Source organism: Sebastes fasciatus, chromosome 17 (genome assembly GCF_043250625.1).
Source record: "Sebastes fasciatus isolate fSebFas1 chromosome 17, fSebFas1.pri, whole genome shotgun sequence".
NCBI classification, from domain to species: domain Eukaryota; kingdom Metazoa; phylum Chordata; class Actinopteri; order Perciformes; family Sebastidae; genus Sebastes; species Sebastes fasciatus.
In genome coordinates, this window is record NC_133811.1 from 17046311 (window position 1) to 17071295 (window position 24985).

The 24985-nt window shown below is 42.2% G+C and overlaps 1 protein-coding gene across 16 annotated transcripts in view; it reads right to left on the reverse strand.

The window, feature by feature from the left end:
• The window catches only part of clasp2 (cytoplasmic linker associated protein 2), a 66147-nt gene that overhangs the window by 35006 nt on the left and 6156 nt on the right, over nt 1-24985 (reverse strand). For all 16 annotated transcript variants that reach the window (XM_074612362.1, XM_074612373.1, XM_074612372.1 and 13 more), the window contains exons 2-7: nt 23625-23703; nt 20634-20737; nt 19863-19954; nt 16469-16544; nt 15665-15762; nt 11768-11838 (exon numbers count right to left, since the gene is read on the reverse strand). In XM_074612362.1, the coding sequence (XP_074468463.1) occupies nt 11768-11838; nt 15665-15762; nt 16469-16544; nt 19863-19954; nt 20634-20737; nt 23625-23703 (520 nt within the window). The remainder of the gene's footprint in view (nt 1-11767; nt 11839-15664; nt 15763-16468; nt 16545-19862; nt 19955-20633; nt 20738-23624; nt 23704-24985) is intronic.

Genomic DNA, 24985 nt, shown 5'->3' on the forward strand with positions numbered 1-24985 from the left:
ACAGTCATCGACACAGACACACACACACACACACACACACACACACACACACACACACACACACCCAGCTCCATCACTGCACTCACAGTCACAGATCCGCTCGCAGATAAGTCGCCTCATGCTTCTGGGAGGGCGTGGTATTGGGGTCCCCCCTCTTCTCCAAGCCGTACCCAAAGACACATACACACCTCACACACACTTCATAGTGGGGTTAAAGCTGCACACACACACACACACACCCTCACACCCTCACACCGCTGTCCGAAAACCCCTCCACCCATACAAGTGCCGGCATTTTCTTTCACTCCCTCTCTCTCTCTCTCTTCTATCCCTCCCTCTCCCTCTCTCCCAGCATCTCTCCTCCTTCCCTCAGCAGCCTCACAGCCAATCACACGAGAGGTGACATCATAGTGTTGCAGCCAGTGCGGAGGCAGGACTATGAGTGTGTGTGTGTGATGGGAGAGAAAGGGAGAGACACACACACAGACACCCCAGGAATATTAACAGGGCTTCTCGGTGTCCCTGCCAGACCAGCTAACCTAAACTCATTACCATTGACAACACACCCTCTCCAGCCTCTTACACCACACACACTCTCTCTCTCACACACACACACTCAACAACCTCTTAACACACTTTTTACGTTGCTACATCCACCTGGCTGTGAGACAAGAAACACATTTATTCATTCACTCTCTCCCTCTTCACGTACACAACAGAACAAAGGATGATGGAGCAATGATCAAAAGAGGTCGTGTGGGGAGGGTGAAGGCAAGGGGAGGGGGAGACCACACCCCTCCATCTGAGGCCTTGACCCTCCCACTCGCACACAAACACACACAAACACAGCGCTGTCTGTGAGTATGTGGACAGTGACATGTTTTTGGCTGTTTTGACTCTGTAGTCCAGGACACAGGATTTGAAATGAAACAATGACTGTAAGGTTCAAAGTGCCAACCTTCAGCTTTAATTTGACGGTGTTTAGATTCACATCAGATGAGCAGTAGAGAAATGGGAGCCCTTTTAATACAAATTTACTATAACCCTATAAATCCTTTATAGTCGGGTCTTCAGCCTACAGACATCAGCAAGACACTTGGTATCTTGCTTGGTGAACATTTGTCAGACCTGTACTGCAGCCATCTTCACTTCTGGCTTGTTTTGGGAATTTTTGCATTGAGTCTGGTAGGGCTGACTCCAATAATTCCAAGCTTCGACCGTTGCCATGGTAATCGACCTCCAAATTAGTATCCAAATGCTTCGTTTTTTTTTTAATAAATAAGTATGTAATTATAATGTATAAATCCCAAAATAGCCAATGAAATAAGGAATAATCCATCCATCCATCCATCTGCAACCGCTTATCCCGCTAGGAGTCGCGGGGGGGCTGGAGCCGATCCCAGACGACATTGGGCGAAGGCGGGGATAAGGAATAATCCCACAACATTATTCATTATTCAACATGAATCATTATTAATTATTCTCAGACGGCTATCGTTGTTTGTTGTTTGTAGAGGTGTGTGTGTGTACAGTAGTTCGGCAGAAATTAAATGTTTTTCTCCAAATTAGCGATGCTTTGTTCGCGGCTATTAATAGCAACAAGCCTACTAATACTGCAGAGAAGAAGAGAACAAGCAGCGACAATAACAGGGGACTTTTATTGTGAAGAATATAGGAATTAAATGTTTTTAGTAGTGTTGTCAAATATCAATATGTATTGATACTGAATATTTGAAATGGTTTCATCACTCATTTTCCACAGTATTGATACACAGGTACCAACTATTCTTTCTGTTCTCTCTTCTCTCCTATATCTAAAAGTTTATGCCCTCAATTTTGAAATCTAAAGTCATTTCAATGGCACGTAACAGCACATCATCTTGCAAACCTGGGTTTTAAATAAATGCGATGACTCAGCATCAGGGTCAAAGTTCAAGGGTCATGAGGACTAAAATGTATGCAGAAGAAAATGCAGTGATGTTTACAGGTACATTTATGAAGACACGAATAGAACTGAATGAATTCACAGTATCAGATACCAGTTTAGTGAATTGAATTGCTTTCTAACATTAGCAATGCTCGGTCATGCATCGAGGGTCTTAGCATTGATTAGCGTCACTGTCAGCAGGATTTGCATCTAATCCTTTTGTCTGTAGTCAGACCCCATGGGAGTAAATGCCACAGGGTGAAGTGCAGAGCTAAGACACCAGAGAGAGGAGAGAGAGAGAGAGAGAGAGAAGAGAGAGAAGAGAGAGAGAGAGAGAGAGAGAGAGAGAGAGAGAGAGAGAGAGAGAAAGGGGGAGACAGACAGAGAGAGAGAGAAACCCTTGTAGAGAGCAGACTGCACACATGCTGTTGCCATGGCGACCTGTGCAGACCAGCTTCTCAAATGAACAGAGCAGCAAACAGGGGAAAATAAGATGTTCAGTAAGCCCAGATGCCCACATACACATTTCCAATTTAGTTTAATCAACAGTTGGATTTACTTTTTATTCACAAATTTCCTGTTATTTTATTAAATTAGGATTCTGGTTTATTGTGGAGGAAAGGCTCCTCCAGCAGCATTAGTGTCTCCAAGGATACACCACATCGCCAAATAATATGCCACAAGATGCAAACAACAAGTCCTGACACACATACAGACACACAAACACAGTGAGAGAAATCAGCTCCACCGTGTACCAGGCAGCGTTGCCATGGAAACTCCAGGCCGAGATTCCCTCCTCTCTCCATTTCAGAAGAGTCAAAAACGAGGAGAGAAGACGACTGGCTTAAATATACAGATCTGATAGTCCAGAAATAACCAATCAGTGGTTAAATTAATAAAGACATGTTAAAACACACCTTCAAAAACATGCACCAGTGTGTCCATCCCTAATCTGTGTGGGAATAATCACAGCCAAATCAACAAATATTACCTAGACTGATCCCCCGCCATGGTCGTATTTGTCTCACCGCAGTTCCATAATGAACCGTAAATATTTTTACACTTCACACCATGGGTGGGCTGGCTGGCCCTCGTAGGGCGTATTTCCTCCACGGGGCCGAGGATGTACTTAAGTACAGTACCTGAGTAGCCTTAATGTACTTAGTTACAATCCACCACTAGAGCACAAAATTGTTTACAAGAGCACAAAGTTCTTCATAGATCTAGCCTCTTAATTTTGCTCTCAAAGTGATGCATTTAAAGTGTACACAATTTTCTTCCGGGGGAGCATGTCCCTAGACCCCTAGAGGGAAACACACCCAGGGAAAGCTGGGGGGAGTGAAGTAAAACACATGCATTGTTGTTCTGTTACTCTGTCCCTATCTAAAGAGAAAAGGATAGAAGGAGAGACTAACTGAAACATACAGATCTGATCACAGTCTCGCAAAAGTCATGTAGTGTTTAAAAGGCAGATCTCTGAACACAAACACTCCCAACAGATATTCAGTTGTGACCACATGGTGGCAGCACCGGCTCTGTTCTAGCCAAATTATTGTTTTTGGATCAAACGTGCCAAAAACAAAGGGGGCACAGCATCCCACTGCATCACAGACAGGAGAGGGAATGAGAGCGGGAGTGTTTGTGTGTCCCAAGAATTATACTGAATAAAATAGTCACCTCAAATCTTCCCCAACTCAACAGTAACAACTCAATCATGAGATTAAGTTTTTTTATTTAAGGGTGAATGTTTATGAGTGATACAAATATTTTTTTAATTTAAGTACTTATTATAAAGCATTTCAATTGACGACACTGAAATCAAGGTAAAGCAAACAAAATACCACAAGTTCAAATAAAAAAAGCCAATACTACAAACCAACAACAGCTGAACTTGAATATGGCGCATATATAAAACTGTACTTTTGTTTGCTTAATAATAATAATAATAATAATATTAATAATAAATTATAAGGCTGTCCTCGACAAAAGAAATTCTTAGCTGACCAACACTCGATCACTCGATAAAACTGAGTTTCTCCACAAAGAATCACACAAAAGCACCACTTTCTATCAACTGGAGCTGCAGCAGACATCATCACACGTACTACAGCTGAAAATCTCAACATGCGACTGAACGATATCTTCTGAGGAATTAGATTTACTACACAGAGAGAGCGTGTGTGTTTGTGCTGATCTGCTGTAATCTTCAGGGGAACAGGCACTGTCACATATTCCCACTCAGAGCCATGTGACAGTGTGCAGAGTCCCATGCATAAGATGACACACAGAGAGATGAGAATGACTACATGTGAAACATGAGTAACACTGCGAGAACTGGGACAAAAGCTGTTAAAAAGCTCACGACTTCAACGGCTCCAAAGTAAACTAGAAGAGGTATGTGTGTCAACAGAAAACTAGAATATGGAACCACAGCTATTCCTGCAGACACATACTGTGTTCAACTAATAATTATAGGCATGTAGAGTGGAAAAAGTACTATTACTCTCTCTTTATAGAGATTATTAGTAGAGAAATTGTGTCCGCAGCAAGGGATACAAGTCAAAAATCAAAACAATAATGCACACACAAGGAAAAGCATGAAACCACAATATAGTATAGAAGTAAATAAAGGCCAACCACACAGACTCTAATTTGATTGTGTAATAATAGGTCACTAATTAGTGCAAGAGGAGGGATAAATGCAGCATGGATAAAAAGGCTGTTATCTTAAAGGATAAATGTGTTTTATACTTCCAAAAATGGCACTGTAAGTTTTGCATCGATATGATGATCAGATGTTTCACTTTCAACCACCCAGTTGTTTCTGGGATGGAGAAATGACATTGAGGCCCTGATTTTCTATGAGGAGACAGACTGCTCCATATCCAGCCCAGCTCAGGGAAAACAAGCTTCTTAAATGAAAACACATACACACTGACACACACACAAACACACACAAACACACACAAAAACACACACACACACACACACACACACACAGGTATAATTTGAGTCCCAATTCCAAGTCGGAAAGAAGGATAAACCATCATTTTCAGAGGAAAGCTTTGCCATGGTAACCAGCCTAGCCTGGAAACGGGGTCATGGTTTCCTGTGCAGAGCCGAAGATGCACTGGAGCAGAATGAGCATGTCTGCGAAAGAGAGAGCGAGTGTGTTTGTGTGTGTGTGTGTCAGTCCCTGTCAACACTGAGCTATGCAAGCAATGAAAGCTGCTACTGATGGTCAGTTTGCAAGTCACCAAATATCACTGGGCTTGTAAGTGTATAGATGTGTGTGTGTTTGTATTCACACAGCAAGTATTCAGACAGGACCAAATAACATTAAGTAAGGCGCCAGCGGCACTGACATGCTTTACTTTCTTAAACCAAAAAAAAGGAAACATTCCTCTATACCATAGACTGTATAGAAGAAATGGACGTAGTCACCGTGACGTCATCCATTGGTTTGTGGACTACTGTTTTGAAGCCTGGAGATTGGCCCTGGCCATCTTAGGTTTTTGGAACCAGAAGTGTCAGGGAGTATAAGTGACATGCGTCCAGTTGAAATCTGCTATTTCAAGTTGAAATTGGACAGTAAATCAGTCTGAAAGAAAGGATTTTTTTGTATTGCCCTATTTTTATTGGGAACCACGAAACACATTGTTTAGTAAGATTAAAAAACTGACAATGCTCAGAGACTGAGTGGCTATTCCCGTATGAAACATTTAAGGGTTTAATATTTGCTCGTTATCAGGATAAACCATATGCATGTTCTGCTATTGGTGAATGCATCATTTATTTGAAATGTAGTATTTGTGATGATTTTTTTGTTTGTCTTGTATATGTTACCTGAAGAGGTCTTCTTATTAGGGCTGTCAATCGATTCAAATATTTATCATTTAAAAATGTTTTATCTGTTTAAAATGTACCTTATCAAGTATTTAATCCTCTTATCAACACGTGAGTGGGCAAATATGCTTGCTTTATGCAAATGTATGTATATATTTTATTATTGGAAATCAATTAAGAACACAAAACAATGACAGATATTGTCCAGAAACCCTCACAGGTACTGCATTTAGCATGAAATAATATGCTCAAATCATAACATGGCAAACTCAAGCGCAACAGGCAACAACAGCTGTCAGTGTGTCAGTCTGCTGATTTGACTATGATTTGCCCCAAACTGCATGTGATTATCATAAAGTGGGCATGTCTGTAAAGGGGAGACTCGTAGGTTCCCATACAATCCATTTTCAGGTCAAGGGACCCCTTTGAAAATGGCAATGCCAGTTTTTCTTCGCCAAAATATAGTATAAGCTTAGAACGTTATTTAGCCTCCTTTGCGACAATTAGTGGTTGGTACCAATGGATTCTTCAGGTTTTATAGTATCATAGGATGCCAGTATCTTCACTCTAGCTTTAAAACTGAGCCAGCTACAATTTAAAAATCACAGGTTGCCTTAATGCGCTAAAGAAATTAGTGGCTTTAAAACTAATTTGCTTTAACGCGTTATTATCCCGTTAACTCTGACAACCCTACTTTTTATATTTTTAATGTTTGACATATAAAAGTGTCTTGTAATTCCATTTGGGATGGGCTAAATGTTCTGCATGACACCGAAATCAAAACTAACTAAGCAGCTATTATTAGACGCCAAGTACAAAAGTTCTATCACTAGGTCTGTATATAACTGTACTCCAATACTAGATGACATTAAGTGGCACTATGTGAAATTCTTAGAGGAGTTGTTTTCAAAATAGCCAGAAAGAAGAGACACAAAATTTCCTCAGCCAATCATGTTTCATCTAAATTTAACATCCACCTAAACAGATTCCTTTTTCTGCTGTCACACTCGGGTAGGTATTTTGGTCTAATGTGGGAGGAAACCCACTCTTCAAAGCTGGAGTCGAGACAAGCAGAGTGAGCTGTAATAGACCTTATCTTAACAATTCATATTTTTTCATAATTAACAATAATCCATTGTCCACTGGCTTGTTTCTCAAAAAGAAATCCTGGACAGTGAGAGTTAGAGACAGGAAGGCTGCCAACACAGAACAACACACAGTTGACCTCATATTACCGCGACAGAAAGAGTTACAGTGGGAGTGAAAAAGGTAGAAAATGTGAGGTGACTTCACAGTAAAGTCACAGCATTATTCGTTTTTTCAGATTGCTTGAAAAAATTTAAAAAATCACTGAAAACCAAAACTGAAAGAGTATGTTTTCTTTAATTTCTAAACCAAATTGAAAGTGCGTACTGTTTATATAATATGTCCCTTCTCTCTTTCATTTATACTTTCAAAGCAAAACAGAAAAAAAACAATGAATTGATAGGATACACACATGCTCTTGCACATGCACTGTATACCCAGACACACGCATCGCATACACATAGTACGACATGATGGCGACATTTCAGGGCACCCAGTTTTCCTTCTCTCTCACACACACACACACACACACACACACACACACACACACACACACACATGCAAACATAGCCTACATCTGAGCCAGTGCACTTGGGGTGACAGTGCATGGAGTTTAAGCTGATTTCAATCTAAAACCATATGCTGACAAGCTTTTGTCTGAGTGCCAGCATACACAGCCAAATGAGATTAAACACACACACATACACACATACACTTACCATCGTCATCATCCCCAACTGCCATGGTTACAGTGTGTTATGGATAGAAACTTCCTATCGTCTTTGTCTGTATTCGCTCCTCTCCCTCTGTTCTCTCCTCTATCTCCTTTTCTCTCTTGTTTGTTCAATCTCTCTCTCTCTGTCATGATGAATCAGGGAGAGGCAGTGATAGGCACAACGCTGAGGCTTGCCTACTGCGCGAGATCTCTGTCAGCTTCCTCCCTCAATCCTTTGCCCTCCCTGCCTCCCTCCCTCCCTCCTCTCTCCCGTTCTCTCAGCAACAGCTGCCTCAAACCCTTTAGAGCAAACGCCAAGAGCTGGCCGAAAAGAGATGTGGGGCAAGGGCAAGTCATTTGTGCGATTGTGTGTGTGTATATGTGTGTTTTATCTTATGATGTGAGTTTGCGTCCTGTACTCAGGCTGAATTCTTGGTAGGTTCTTGGGAGTGTTTAGAGAAAAACACCGACTCATGCACAACTTCCGCTACCCTTTTTGGTAGATTTTCTCGCCATACATAGAGCCAAGTGATCAGTGTTACTTGTTGAGTGCCGAGCATGAGTTCAGAAGGCAGGAACAAGTTGGGGAGACTAACAGACGCCAACATTATTTGTTTATTCAACAGAAAGATAATATCTGCTTTGTATATGACAGTCTATTCAGTTTAGTATTGTTATGGAGTACAAACAAACTTAGGAAACTAGAAGCTGAAATCATTTGTCGATTGACAGAAATTAATCTGCAAAATGACTTAAAGAATTCTTTTATTAAAATAGTTGCATATGACCATTTAGGGTTGGGCGATTGGGCGAATATATAGGCTATTGGCTGAGTACATCGCCGGTTGTTTTTTTTGGCAGATTTTTGGGCGATGTTTGTCATTTTATTTTGCTAATTAAATGGTCCGCCTCCGAAGAACGAGAGCCGATCAGACTACCAGACTGGGCACGGGATGTGCATTATTATCAAACTGCCGGTGATGCGTCTTTTTTTATTCCGGTGTTGAGCAGAGCAGACACCCGAGCGCCCACTCACTCTCATCCCCGGCTCTGGAGCTTGGTGTCGGCACAATAACCTTATATTTTTATGTTGATAAAAATGTACCCGAATAAGTAGGATATTACTATTGACATTCCTGTAATCTTACGTTGCAATGTCTGCTGTATTAGACATGTGTTTACTAGTGTTTATTTACATATAGAGCGGGGAAGTCAGCATACGCAAATATCTGACCAGATTAACTGACCTGAATGATGAATACCTGAATATATGGACAATCGCCGGTTATTGGGCTGATGATGGCTGGTTGGAAAATGTTTACATATCGCCCAACCCCATGGCCTTTCTGTTGATCAACTTATCGAGCAATCACTTCAGCTCTACAATGTGATATCTTTCCTTTTGGACTGTTGATCAGTCAAAACATGTGATGAGGAAACATTGGACTTTAGAAAATTGTGATGGCCATTTTCACCAGTTTTGACTCAAGAAAATAATCTGCAGATTGATTGATAATGAAAAAGATCATTGACTGCAGCCCACCATGGCAGGGATGGGAATGCACCAACAATTTACAGTTGTGTGACTCACTCAACCAGTAGCTGGGAACTACAAAAGAAAGAAGCTTAAGTACACATGAGGTGGCAGCCAAGGCCAAACAGCCAGGCATGCAGCCAAAGTTCACCCTGGTGAGCATCTGTTGCCACTTTCCCTTCACGATTTACTCAGGGAGTTTGGATATGTGGTCAACCCATATGGTCAGACTGCAAAGAGTTTTTAGAGGAGATATCAAAAGAAGCATAAAACCAGTGGGTCAGCAGTCCATGTGGTTGTTGGGTGGTTTGTGAACGGCTTTCTAGGCTGTTTCAGGCCAGCAGGGAGGGTTCTCCTATATTGCAGGTGAGGTATAGAGTTTTCAGTGACAGGTGTGAAGGACGGTTATGTATCAAGCACCACTACATGTTTTGTTGACCATCTACACCAGTTTCTTCTCAAACTTTTCACTGGACTGTTACAATGTTTACTCCTAATCTTCCTCCATTATAAAAGAAAAGTGATGGTCCAAAAATAGTCCAAAGAATGATTGCACTTAGATAACAAGCAGTGATTTCATGCCCAGCAAAGCACATGACAACACACAGTAAAAAAAAAAAGAAAAAAGAAGAAAAATCACATTATCATTTGATCATAACAACTATATAATCATGGACCCAAAAACAAAACCTTGCTCTAAACCCTAGGGAGGTGGGAGTTAAAAGCAACGCTCCCTCCATCCCCCTGCTGCCACCAGAGACGGCATCATGGCAACTGCACGCCCTGAGCTCTTCTTCACGTCTCTCCCTATGTCGCTTTCTCCAAGTAAACAGACTGCAACAGCCGCCCATGCACCAGCCGCTGCTGTCGTTATTAGACACATAGAGACTATGACAGGGCAGCCTAAAGGTCCTAACAGCCAATGACAAGCTCTGCTTGACACCAACAACAGACCCTACTGACCTTGCCATTTCCGATAACTCTGGGTATCTACTCATACCAAATACCAATCCGATACCAGTGCTCCCTTTTACCCAAATTTAAAATCTGTTTACCTACTGCGATTGGAATTATTTCTATACAAGGTTAACATTAGTTCAGGGATTGCTGTGGTATCGAAAACTGATTCTGCATATTGGATTGTTACATTCCTATAAAACAATGAATTTGTTGGTGGAAACAGCACAATAGAAGCTTCTCTTGCCAACGACCAAAAGAGACGACTTTGCGGATCATTTTTTAGTTAACACTATCCACATAAACACTTAATCATCAAGTGTGAAAATCACAATTCCAATATGCAAGAAGGGAAACTGAACAGTTTCATGGATATTTCGGTACCAAGTCGATGTCAAATTTCTGAAGACATGACAGAACTCATTTTTCTACAGTAGCGCAGGTACCATAGGTAACGTCAGAGCTCAAGAATAATGGCATCCTGTCCTCCTGGGGACGATAGAAAATGTGTTTAGGACACTGTAACCCACTATCGATGCGTCCATGTGATGCTACATTGTGAACAACAAATCCATGTTGAAATCAGCAGGGCGAGAGCTAGTTAACGTTAGCTGTTAGCAGCCAGTACGCAGCACAGTCCTGCACGGAGCTCACAGCTAACGTTAACTAACCCTCGTCCTGCCAAACTTCAACACGGGAGGGACCACTGATTTACACTATGATGTGTGCAGACTCTATTCAGTAGAAAATAATATTGGGCGAAGGTAAATCATAGTTATTGTGTTATCACGTTATCATGATGTGTTCAAATGGAATCTTGCAAAATGTAGTTTTTGGCAAGAAACTTGAATAAATACAGTTGTTTGAAGGAGATGTTTTCAGAGTGGACCCCAGGAAGACTAGCTGTGCTTTAGGGCACAGCTAATGGGGATCCTATAAGTAAGGGATAATGTACAGCTTTGACACAAAAATGGTCCGCCAAAGACATACATAGTAATGGTCTGCTATAAAGAAATAACAGACTGTAGAACACCGTGATTGACCAATCAGAATCGAGTATTCAACAAAGTCGTGTAATAAAAAACTATAAACAGCAACACAAAATATATATTAGAAAGGGATTATGACCAGTTTAACTTCCTAACAAAACCCAATATGCAAACGTTAATAAAGGAGTGGATGTTGAAGTACCTTGTCTCTTACCATGGTATCGAACTGGTATTGAGAATCGTAACATTTTACTGGTATTGGTATCGACTACTACATTTCTGGTACCGTGACATACCTAGAAAGGGGTGTCGTCAATACCACTTTAACTTTCCATGGTCAAACTGCACTGATTGAGCCTGAGGCTCCCAGATATCCACAGCAACACACACAATCTACTGCTGGACAGCAAAACACTCAGCAGCCTTCCGCTCAGGTCTCGCTCAGCACACCCAGAATCACACAAACACAAACACACACAGATTAAACCATTAATCCTGTTATGTCCTCTTACAAGAGCTCATGGCAACAAACTGACACAACCACATGAGCACATGCAGATATAGACACGCACAAGCACCCGCCAACACACAACCCTCTTCAAATACACACCCAATACCTGACAACAGTAAAATCACCTTGACAACATGACTAAACTTGGTGGCTCTCAGAGGCCAACACAACGGTGGCAAAATAAATGAGAGATGGCACTGACCGTGACTCGGGCTGAGAGCCATGTTGCCTGAATTCAAGGCTTCATCAAAACGAGAGAATAATGTCTGTAACCTGGAGAGAGAGAGAAGAAGAAGAAGAAATGTCAGAGCAAAACATTCACAACAAAAGTATTGAAATAACTATAATTGCAGAATTGAATACATCAAAATGAGACTGAATTAGGAAAACTACGCAACCATCTTCATTGACAGGATCGTGACAAAGAAAATGTCCACAGATGGATGCACACACGCACACGCACACACGCACACGCACACATACACAAACAAACACACACACACACAGTTTTGACCTAGAGACGGGCAAGGTTTCTGTGAATCCCAAGTGAAAGTATCATCAGCAGCAACATGTGGTGGACAGTCTGCCCGCCTGTCTGTCTGCCTGTCAGCGGGTGGGTGTGTCTATTATGCCAGTCACACTCATGAAGCTGCAGCTGCAACACGACAAGAGTCCTTCTGACATCCTGCTCAGCCCCAAACACGCACCATCCCAAGACACATCTGCTCAGTCAGGTGATGTACAGGTAAGACTGTCTGCATGTTAATAACACAAAGATCCATCCCATTCACAGATGAGTCCAGCGAAAATAACATCTTTGCACAAATAATAGCCTCAAACATCTCCTGCACGCTGAGCAGTGTCGAATACACATTGGTTACACATGACAATAACATAACACAGACAGAATGACCCACGTCCAGTAACATGCCCTAACGTCTCCTTGCCTAAAGGTTAGCCATGGATGTGAGCACACTAGAATAAGAGTCATACACACCGTCTGTCTGTCTGTCTGTCTGTCTGTTGGTATCTGGGTGCTGGTCCACAACTACAAGACAGCTTAGCAGCTCCTGATCAGTGACGATTAGCGTTGCAATGGGCTCCTCCGGCGTGCAGCGTTTTCACGTGGTTCCCTTCCTTTCATTAGCATAATTTGCCCATTTGGTTCAGAAATAGCCCTGCCTTTAGTCTTCTATTCTCATTAGCCTCAGTATTTCCCAGTGGACTGATTAATAGGTTGCTGCGCAACGTTGTATTAGCTCCCATGCTAGTGACACACTCTGGTCCTCGGCTTCCCTCAGCTCTTTGTATCCAACATGGTGCAGTGGCTCCGAGAGGGTGGGAGGGAGGAAGACGGGAGGAGGGAGTGAGGGCGTGAGAGAGAGAGGAGCCAAACAGCGAAGGACCAAAGCATGCTACGGGCATATGACAAAGCACCACCTACTGTCACACATACGTATTGTATGCTGAGCACACACACCCACTGAGAGATCTCCACAGTGGTACAAAGAGTTAAATCTCAGGCCGGGTGTTTGCGTGCATGTGTGTGAGAGACAAATCGGCCAGTTTGTGTGACAGGCAGCGCAGAGATTCAGTTACCCTTTACATAACCTCCCTCCCATACCCAGACACACACATACACACTCGTCAGAGGGGGAGGGGCTGTACAGCTAGCAGCAGACAGAAAGCAACGATGCTCCTCCCCCCTTTACGTCTCCTTCTCACCCCACTTCCCCATATTCCCTCCCTCCCTTCTATTCCTCCTTTTCCCTTCTTCACATCTCTTAATCCCAGGATCCCATCTACACACTGCTGCACATTTTAGCTCTCAATCTGTGGTGGACACAGATCGACTTTCATTGAAAAAGGGTCAGCTCGACTCCAGCGGAGATGACTCGCACCTTTCACATTTCCCTTTCGAACAAGAAATGCGTGCATGAGGCAGGTCAACTCAATGCTCATTCAAGCAGCATTTGACCTTCTAATAGGAGACTTGTCACAGGTTAATCCCATGTTGTTACGGTTAACAGGGACTCAAGTCTGAAACAGTACTTCCATACAAATCACTGCTGGACCTTAGAAATACACACATTTACAGTACGTTAGAGAAATACTGCTATAAAGTTAAGTTTGAGTTAGTCATTTAAATGATGTTTAGACTTCAATAACAATACTGATCGATAAAACTGCAATCTGTAACAGAAACATAAAGAAATCCAGGTGGTGTCTGACCCACATTCAATGCAGGACAGGACAAGCTGGGTCAGATGATTCTCTCTGACCCATTCAGACGAACTGCCAAAGCAGGTTCAACCCGTGTCACTGTCGATCTGAACGGGCTTATTAGGTTCACTGTAGTATGAGTGATCTCATCAGACACTGGCTAACATACACACTGTACAGTGTGCTGTGCTGAACGCTGACCAGATTAACTGACCTGAATGATGAAACTATTTTCTAATCCTGTTCTGAACAGTCTGGGTACCTTTAGGGATGAACCTAATTTGGGGTAATAACGTTCCTTATCATTCAACTGACACAGTTTTAAACTACATATTTTAACCTTTATTACCAGCCTGTAAAATTCATGACCCTCCAGACAAAACAACCTGCACATAGATGCAGAAAGACTTGCATGTTTCCTGCACCTTTAAATTGGCTAATTTACAGTATTTCTGCAATGGTTTGCTTCTGTATAACAAATGATAAACCAAAAGGTACAACTCTTACTGGGAATCCATATTAAAAGCGAGACGTGAGCATTCAATCCACACCGACTCCAACCTCCTCGTTCGGCCTATCTCTCTTGTCAGCTGTTTGACTGTCAGCAGCAGCAAACTATTTAGTTCGGATTCACAGTGCACAAATTAAAGCGGCCAAAATTTTTAAAAAAATATTTGCTGAGTGGCGTGTACGAAGGAGCGAATTTATCTTCTTCTTCACTTTGACTCGGCACTGATCTATTCTGCTCCAGTTTATCTGGAATGACTTCATAAAAGTTTACTTTATTTAGCATATTCTGTATATTCTCTTTGGCCCAGATGTAAAGCAAACATCTGACTTCTGTAAAAGTCCAGGTCAGTCCTCTTCCACTGATGTCAACACGTCGTTCACCTGTGTCCATCTCAACAAATGCCTGCACAGGCAGCCTGCGTTTTGGTTCACTTGGAGTCCAAGGCCACCTTTCGCAAGCAGTCTCGGACCGGTTGTTATGGTCTTTCTCTCCATGTGACGCTAGCTCTACAGAGTTGATATGTGATCTGGTCAGCAAGACCCTGGCTGCAGCCCTGCATTCCACCCTGCAACCATATACTAACACAAACACACACAACCTCCACCATGCCTTCATACCAGTTCTCCAATATTAATGGTGAGCAAAACTGATTTGTGCTAATTACAATTCATGCCGAAATGTATGCATATTTTAAAGAATTCTGTACACTAAATCTACAGAAGAAGAACAAGCGTTGGTTTCAGACCTATATCTGTCAGATTGCTACACATAACAGACACACACCAGTCTGTATAAATCCCACATACACTGGAGACAGGCTTAATATGCGCAACACATGACACATGGCTACAGCCAGCATTCACAGACGTAGGACTCATACTGAGCAGTCAGCGCACAACACTGGCTACTGCTCAGATCTCACACACGGGAGACAGAAGGAGAGGGGGGGTCACTGTGTGCTTAGAATAACCACCACATGTAACCAGGACGACCAAAGATGGACGAGACCACTCAATGGACCTCTTCAGAAGACATGAACACACACACTTTCTCCGATTCTTCCTCGACTCTGTTACTCCACCCAACGCCTTTGTGCCCCATCTGCCCCCTCCCACCCTCCTCCCCCAGTCAGTCAGCATTGTGCTCGGGATGAAAGTGCCCCTCTGTGTGTGTGTGAAGGGCAGAGTGGTGCATGGCGTGGCCTGGGACAGACTGAGTGCCAAGGCCACGGGATCCACTGACCCCTCCACACAACTCATCCCCTGCTGTGCAGAGCAGGCGCACACACACACACACACACACACACACACACAGATACAAAAATGAGAGAGCTTATCAATAACTGACACATAAAAAACAACTCACCGTGCAACAGGCAGTCCTCTCTTTCCCAGGTCTGCTCGGACCTTCTCTCCAACGTGACGATAAACATCCACCAATGTTGCTATGGAGGCCTCACGTACCTAAACACAGCAGACATTAACCAATTTAAAAGTCACACACACAAAAAAAGGCTTCCACGCTACCCCTGCACTGGTATACCATGTAAAACGTATATTTATTATGATTATGGTACATTTTCTTTCATAATTCCATACAGATTACACTCCACTGTCTGAGGTTACACACACAAAGGGTTGCAAACACATTAAAAAACAAACCCTTAAGGGCCCGTACTCATCCCCCTAATGGGAGACATCTAATTTGCTAGTTATGCTGTGAGCACTGTTGTGATTTGGTAGTGGGATGCTGTTAAAGGGATTCTCTGCAACTGAGGGTGGGCGGGCCTGTTGAGGATTTTGATTGGTCGGGACAGTATGTGGGTAGATGATCATTGGGTAGACGATAGGAGCAGATTTCAGCTTTGGGGTGCAACTCCACATGAGCTTTAAAACCTAACTCTCTCTATCCCTCTCTCTCACTCACACACATGCTCAGCTAGTGCTGCTGTGTGGGTTAATGGTTGGGTGTTGGTGCTCATGATTCAGCAGTGAAGTTGTTGGGGGGGGGGGGCTATACAGAGCCCATCTCCTCACTAATAACAGTAATAATCACAAGGCTGACTCAAGACGCCTGCCAACACACTCTGGATGCTGAGAGTTAAACCACAAGCTTAGCTACAGACAGATACAAGGAAGAAACATAGGACCTCTACTCTGTGTCTCTTACCTGTGGGTTCTGGTCTCCAGTCAGAGTGCAGAGATGAGGAACTAGTTTACTGAGGCTCAATGGCTGGGCTCCATACCTGAAAGACAGCCACAAAAAGACAAGGCAATGAGAGGGATGATATTTATTCATCATGACAAGGTAAAGCAAGTGTGAAATATCTCATATCTGGGCGGCTGTGGCTCAAAGGGTAGAGCAGGTTGTCCACCAATCGGAAGGTCGGTGGTTCGATCCCTGGCTGCTCCAGGTCACATGTCGATGTGTCCTTGAGCAAGACACTTAACCCCAAATTGCTCCTGAAGGCATAGCCATCGGTGTGTGAATGAGTATTTAGATTAGATCCTGATGGGCAAAGTTTGGCACCTTACTAGCCTCTGCCATCAGCGTATGAATGTGTGTGTGAATGGGTGAATACTGACAAGTAGTGTAAAGCGCTTTGAGTGGTCAGAAGACTAGAAAAGCGCTATATAAATGCAAGTCCATTTACCATATCTAATAGGAGGAGTATTGCCAGGATACGACCAATGCTGAGTTTTAATGACACTCAAACCCCCTACGTTGTCCCGGGGGGTATAATAAACTTTATTATCATTTATTATTATGAAAACCTTGCCCATCATTCAAATCACATTTTCAGGAATAAGGAAAACACTTCTATTCTCAGGAGGAAGACTGAATTTTAGAAAACCTGGTGTAAATTGCGAATAGGATTTATGAACCTTAGGATGTATGATACATATCTGGTACATAAGACTATGTAAATTGGACTTCTTTCATAATATATATTTTTTTACTTAAGGTAGCCGAGAGAGCTCAATGCACTGCAACCTGAGAAAACACGAGCAAATGAAGAATATACCTTTACCACTTGGCAACACACATTGCATCAAGAAAAAACACGAAACCAAATTGAGAGCAAATTGAAAAAAAAATGTTTTCGGGTTTACCGAAATTGATAAAGATGCTAGTGATTAGTAAATGGCTGGAATTAGGTGTACAGCAAATATCTCAATAATAAAGGAATAATGCAAACAGAATGGTAAAACTAAGATAAACATGGTTACATCATTTTCCAACATTGTAGACAAGTGGTCAAGGTGTTCATCAGTGTTTATCGTCACACAGAAACTTCTGTTGTGTTGTATATACAACCTGCAGCGTATCTGTATTTGCAGTGCAAATCTTTATGCCACTTTCTAAATTCAACATAATAATAAGTGTTAAAATGAAGATGATTCTGTGTTTTTACCATGTCTATGTGTTTCTTAAACTGCACTGCATTGAGCTTTGCCCCCCCACTGTAATATCTGGAGCTATCGCAATAACAATAAAAACATGTGAAAACCCAGAAACAGACCATTTCTGTGCCACATTTTACACAGTCTACTCATGCTTAATGCATACCTGAGTATGCTCGGTAAACACTTTAGCATTTAGCACAACAGTGTCACTTTCCATTAGCAAAAAGATGCTAAAATTAGCACTGCCATTCCAACAGCCCAGATTTGCGGTGTGTGGTAACCCGAAGGTGGAAAATACAGTAAACTACAACCTTCACAGATCTGAACTGCTGTCGAGCTGCTGTCTGACAAGGTGAAGCAAGCATCTGGTTAATCTTATTTCCATATAGGTGTGTTTGTTTAATGAGCTTGCAAAATGCAGGTTAACTATGACAGCTGTCTCTTCAATCCCTGACTGTGTTGGATTATACAAGAGCAGAAACCCTCTGATAACTAATTGGAGGAAATGAGAACAAACTAATTCATTTAGAAATGAGCAGAAGTTGGAAAAATGTGTACAGAATACAATGGAAATGAATTAGGGACATATACACAGCCCAAAAAAACATACAAGAAAAAAAGCATGTGACATTAATATTGACCATTTGCACGTCATGATGTATTGGGGAAAATTAATAAACTGTAACAAAATTTAGGGGTGAGGATTAGGGGTAGGATTTCACGGCTTTTGTAGCCGCTAAATAATTTTCAAAGCACCCGCAAAGGGTGAAATGCACTCCTAACTGTTCTGCCAAGTGCAAATAGCGCCTCGGTGCTGCTCTGCTATTCGCACGTATTTAAATTAGTTAATAATATGCGGACATTCTATGCAAATGAGCCACACACAAAATGTTATGGGCGAGTTTGCACTGTAATATCATTAGCCCATTATCTTTTGTGAATATGATCTGGAGAGAGGGCACATAGCGGTTGCAAGTGATGTGCAATTCATGAGGCTATCAGTGGCCGTAATCCATTCTGTGAATTCACCCCTTATAGTTTAGTTTAACCAGCAAGCCAATTTAAATGGGTCTCTTTAATTTTATTTTCCCATTTGTAATCTCTTTGACCTCCTGTGGCTTCTGCAAGAGCGTCTCTTAATGGGCCAGCATATTTTCTTTGGAACATATTAGTAAGATACAGTCCCATACAAATTAAATGTTGTAAAGTGAATGCTCCATCACGTTTGACATCTGAGCATGAGACTGTGTCAGAGTTCAGACCGGGGTGAATCGAGAACAGATTTTTAAATCTCTCCAAGTTGTATGCTTTAAGGTTGTTAAAGTCACATGACAATAGTGGTGTCGCCATTCACAGAATGTGTGTGTGTGCCACCTCTACAGAGTCACACAAACAGTTAAGAAGATTAATCCTGGAGACAGAGACTGTGTGTGTTTCTTGAAAAAAACAATATGGGGCATGCTCATTGAGAGTAGTAATAAAAGTCGACCCCTCGGTCGGTGTGCAGATCATGAATTAACACATACTGACGATGTATGGCGTCAGTATGTGATTAAGATTGCAGAATATCCATCAGAAAAAACATTCTGTACACAATTAAGATAGAGATAGATATAATGTATGTTTAAACATTGAATGTATTGTAAGGACTGACATATGACCTTCTGCCCACAAGATGAGAGACAATATGCATACAGTTAATAGCTTTACAATTTAAAGTGTATTCTTTAGGGCTGACCTGAAATGCTTCGAAGCTTCGAGCGTTGCCATGGTAATCCACCTCCAAATCATGTATTTGAATGCTTGGTTTTTCATTTTTTCATATAAGTATGTAATAATAATGTATAAATACCAAAATATCCCATGAAATAAGTAATAATCCCACAATATTCATTATTTATATTCAACATGAATTATTATTAGTTATTCTCAGACGGATATTGCTGTTTGTTGTGCAGAGGTGCGTGTGTGTACAGTAGTGCGGCAGCAGCACTGTCGCGGGCACTGAAATGCGACACACCACAAAGCTTCAAATACCTTACAATATTTCTCATCAAAGCTTCGAAGCCCAAAAAAATGGTATTTGGGACAGCCAGAGTATTTCTTTCACATTTCAACTTGGAATTGATACAGGTGAAGAGGGGGAAGTTACTCACGTGCTGAGCGTGGCACTGAGACAGAGGCAGATTCCTTCTCGACTGCGGAAGTTCTTGTGTTTAAAACCAGTAAGTAGCCTTTCCCAAACGTACTGGACGAAGGAGAAGGAGAGGGAGAGGAAGAGTGTCAGTAGGAACGAGCAGAAGAAGGTTCGGCAGCTCATCAGGGGTTTGAGCAGATTACGGAGTGCAGAGGAGGTTACAATCTGTAGAGATGTGTGCGGCGTGTAGACAACACAAAGCAGAGAGCAGATGTAGCCTGTGCAATTCCTTTAATACCCAGGTGAGGGAGCCCAAATGACAGAGTACCGCTCAGCTGTAGTGACTATCTATTGATGTGGAGGTGGCTGTAATTTGTCTGCAGTCTCTGTTTTGGATCTTGATTGTGCATTCTTTCGAATAACTTGAGTAACTACAATTGATCTGAAGGTTGCTGCCTACTGACTCTTCTAACAGCATACAGCAAGACACAGTACGACACAGTTTTTCACACTGCAACCTGTCATATCATCTACAGCCAGTGCCTGAACTTGAAATGCAACAGTCCTGGAACTATTTCAAGGATTGACATCTAAATGATCTTTGTGTGACAAAAACTGTCACTTTGTTTTGATGTCTGTCATGTTACATGTGCTTGAAATCAATCACTCAAGATAATAATTTGGCTGATGTCTTGGTTTCAATCACTATTTTGCTGGCTTTGTCTGGTCCTGAGGCTGACATTGTTATGTACAGTACATGTCTGTGTGTGTGTCGCTGTGTTTTTCTCACCATGGGCGAGGCCGTCTGCTCCATACAGCGAAGGATGACAGCTTGGCTGTTCTCCCTGACCTGGTCCTTCCCATCACCCAGCCTGTCCACCAAAGCTGGCAAAACTACGGACAGAAAAAGAGATGGACATTGAAGAGGATGGGTTAGTGATGAGAGTCAATGTATACAAAAAGCAGTTTAATGTGCAGCGGAAATGAGGCCACACACAACACTGAGTCACTACCAGATTTAAAGACAATAAAGACTGCCCCCAAGTGGAGTGCTTTTAAAACACATAAATATGTGTTTATCATTCGTTACAGTCTGTCGGTGTGTGACAGAGAAAGACCCATAAACATTGTAAAGTAAAAGCTTAAGCCATACCACCATCGACACCGAGGCTCCGATAAGACGAGGGGAAGGAGAGGACAGGAAATGAGAAATGGACCGTGAATAAAATAATGTCTGGATCATCAAATGCTCCCGTGTCAGTTCCACTTTATCTAACACACAACTGTTCCAGTAGTGCCGCCTATGCAACGCAGTGACGCACAATGTACAGAATTACAAGCAAGAGCCTTTAATTGCTGGCATTCAAGTGAACTATAAGGATTTTGGCAACCACGCAAATGTTTCAGAGGCTTACTCTAATCCTCTATGAAATGTGGAACAGTAGGAGGGCCCTCAGCTTTAAGTGTGTTTTCAGCTTTAATATCAGATGAACAGCTAATCGACAGCTTTTTATCTGACGAACCATTTGTGAGCGACAATAATAATGAATAAATAATCTTCAGTGAAGTGATCATTTAAAGGTTGAGTCTGGTTTTCTTTCTTTTTATAAACACATCCCATAAAAAGACCAAAATCAACAATGATTTGTTCCTATAAAGAATTCAAAGAGTATCCAGTCTGATATTGCTTATATTCCTCTGTGCCATAGACTTCCACTGTCTTCCGAATCTTTCTCTGTTTGACCATCAAATGGAAAACATTAAACTTTCTGAGTTACATCATACTCAAAAACTCCCTTTGACATTCCCACAATGAGATAAAAACAAACGCACACAGAATAGCCTGAGCATACACACATAAACACACACTCACACACTCCTACCCACATTCCTAGTCTGAAACTTCAACATGGGGAGTGATGTCATCTGCCCTTTTCCTGTGCTGTGTGTGCATGTGTGTGCGCGTACATCATGTTACCATAACAGCTGGTTGTCTTGGCAACAAGGACAATACCCTCAAACAGAGAAAATGACAGGGGGACATTGTTGCACACAACGTCATCTGCTGTAGTAAGCATGAAAAAAACACGGACAGACATTGCTTGTATGTGGACGGTTGCCTCATTTTGGTTTCATCTTTTTCAACGGGACGATCAAACGGGCGCACAGCCGCTGTGCCAATTACGTCATTTTATTTTTATCTGTCACGTTGTAAACAAGAAAGTATTATGGAGTCAAAGTACAGGCTTCTGTGATGCGTATGTTTCACTTCCACTTCACATCTGGGAGTTACTTTGCAAGATGGCCAACAGCACACAGACTCAAAGTGCACACACACATACGGTATAATGGCAGCAGCACTGAGTCAGTCCTGTAGATCAATACAATCGCTCAGTCTCAATGATCTCATCTTCCTCCCCTCTGAGTGTGTGTGGGAGTGTGGGAGGAGGGTGGGTGAGAGCAGGGGGAAGGCGAGAGAGCACAGGAAAGGAGAGATGGAAGATTTCAGAGCCAGCGGTGGCTCAGAGAGATGTTTTTACCATCAATCTGAAACACATACTCATACACAGAGGCAGGCTAGGGCACCGTCCTAGACAGTGGGCGAGATACAGTACAGTATGTGTGTGTGTGTGGTGGCAGACTTTGCACTGTGTGACAGGTCCAGTCATTCCAGATCCTCACTGCAGGACTGAGTGTGCTTGTTAGTGACAAGAGCCAGTCTAGCTGACAAAGACAGCTGGTGACACCTTCAGCGGGCATACACAAGGGCTGGCACCGACATCACACACACACACACACACACACACACACACACACACACACACACACACACACACACACACACACACACACACACACACACACACACACACACACACACACACACACACACACACACACACACACACACACACACACACACACACACACACACACACACACACACACACACACACACACACACACACACACACACACACACACACACACACACACACACACACACACACACACACACACACACACACACACACACACACACACACACACAGAGGATGAAATCTGATCCAGTGTAGATTCAGTGTATGAGGTCATATGAATGTGAGGTGTGGTTTTGGGGTGTAATAGCTGTAGAGCTACAGCAAGGCAGACAATTCAGAGCCTAAATATAGAGACTAAAGGATGGGCATGTAGTAGAGAGGGGTGGTGCCAGGCTTTAGAGCAGAGCTGCTGGTCTGTCTCAGAGGAACCACAAAGAGGAAGTCAGAGACAAAATGGAAGGTCAAAATGCTGTAGAGTCTATACAACAATACACAAACCATCCCACTTTAACAGTACAGAGTAGTGTTGTTGAGTACAATTAGGGAAATAATACTGATTTGTGCCATTTATTAGCACTCTCTGCTTAAGCTAATGGAAGGATGTACTTAGCAGAAGACATCTGCCTGATGAACTGAACAAAAGAAGACATTCTTATAATGTGTTTTGCAAGGAAACTAAATTATAACCGTGTGTGTTGGCTATATAATGTCTGAAAACGGGTTTGTACAGGTTTGTTATCTTATTCATGGACAGGGAAATTTCTACAAAACATAAAAAGTATTTGTGTGTGTACCATAAAGTTATTTTTACTACATTTCAAAAGCAAGAAAAGCCCTTTTGTGTTCTTTGTGTGCAAGTTCAGTTTAAAGACAAATACAAACACTTCATGAATGATTTTCACTGTAAATAGAGCATAACCTAAAGGAAGTTCAGGGTGGGGATAGGTTAGATATCTCACCTGTGCCCAGTAATCCTTTGAACCGCTCTCCCAAGCGGTCCACAAATGCACCACAGATCTCTATCCCCAACAATGTCACCTAAGAAACACAGAGCAAGACAGAGACAAAGGTTATAGTAGGTCATACACAATAATTACACATGACTTCAAGACGTGGGATATGCCAATATTATTCTATATATATATATAAAGAAGGAGAAACACACCTACTATTAAACATTATGAAAGACTTGGATATCAACAGGGTTTTGGATATGTGCAAACATCGCCAACATGTTCAAGAAGGTGGTTGAAGGAATGGAAGAGGGCGGCTGTGTTATCATGGTCGAATAAGTCCGCCACCAGTGGAAAACTTTGAAAAAAAACAACCATATTTTTGACGCAAAGAAGCAAAATGGCACAAGCAGCTCCCGGCGTTCCACTTTTATATATTTTGACATGATAAACGACATGTTAGGGCATCGACTCCTGTCAAACACAGCCGAGAATGGCGTTGACGTGGAATTCACCGGCCCCGCTGATGAGGATGCCCTGAGCTCCTCAAATGGACCAGATGATGATGATGATGATGATGATGATGATGATGGTAAGAATAGGGCAAAAAACAACTAGGTAGCCAGCTGACTTGTTTAGCTAAATGGGTTGTTGTAGGTCAGCATGACGTATGCATGTAAACGGGAATATTAGTGGAATATTCATGTTTATTAGACATGTAAACAGCTCAGTAGGAATACTGTCTTTTTTGGAATAAGGGCAAAAAACAGAATATTTGGTGCATGTAAACGTAGTCACTGATAGAAAGACACTGAGGATTAAAGGCTCTCGTTGCAGAGGTTTTGACAAAATTCTAAGTCGGATCTTGGCACCCTAAATGGATGAAAAAAAAAATGCTGAATCAAACGCTCTCTTGAGGTTTGCTGACTCAGCAAACAGCAGAGACTGTGAAGGGTAATTTTGTCATGTTCAAGGAATCAAAGTCTCTCCCTGTCTCCATTTCTGTAGGCCAGTCAGTCTGCCGACAGCTTTTTAAACCAGTTTGAGTCCCCAAAATCTCGGCTATCTGGATGAGAGATTGACACAAGATATGTACCCAACAGGGACTGGCAACAGCAAATTACACTTTTAGTACAAACTGGAACTGATTTGTACTAAGCCACTTGAGTCACATGGGGAAAAATGAAAATATTAAAGAAAATATTGAGGTGGAAATCTGGGCATTACAAAAAAGTAGTCTGTTAAACAAAATAATTCCACTTTTATTCTGAAAACCAGATGTCCATATTGGAGGTAAGTGACATGAGGCTACAGACTGAATGAGCAGCACATATTTACACTGAGCTACTGTGATTTTCCATCCATTT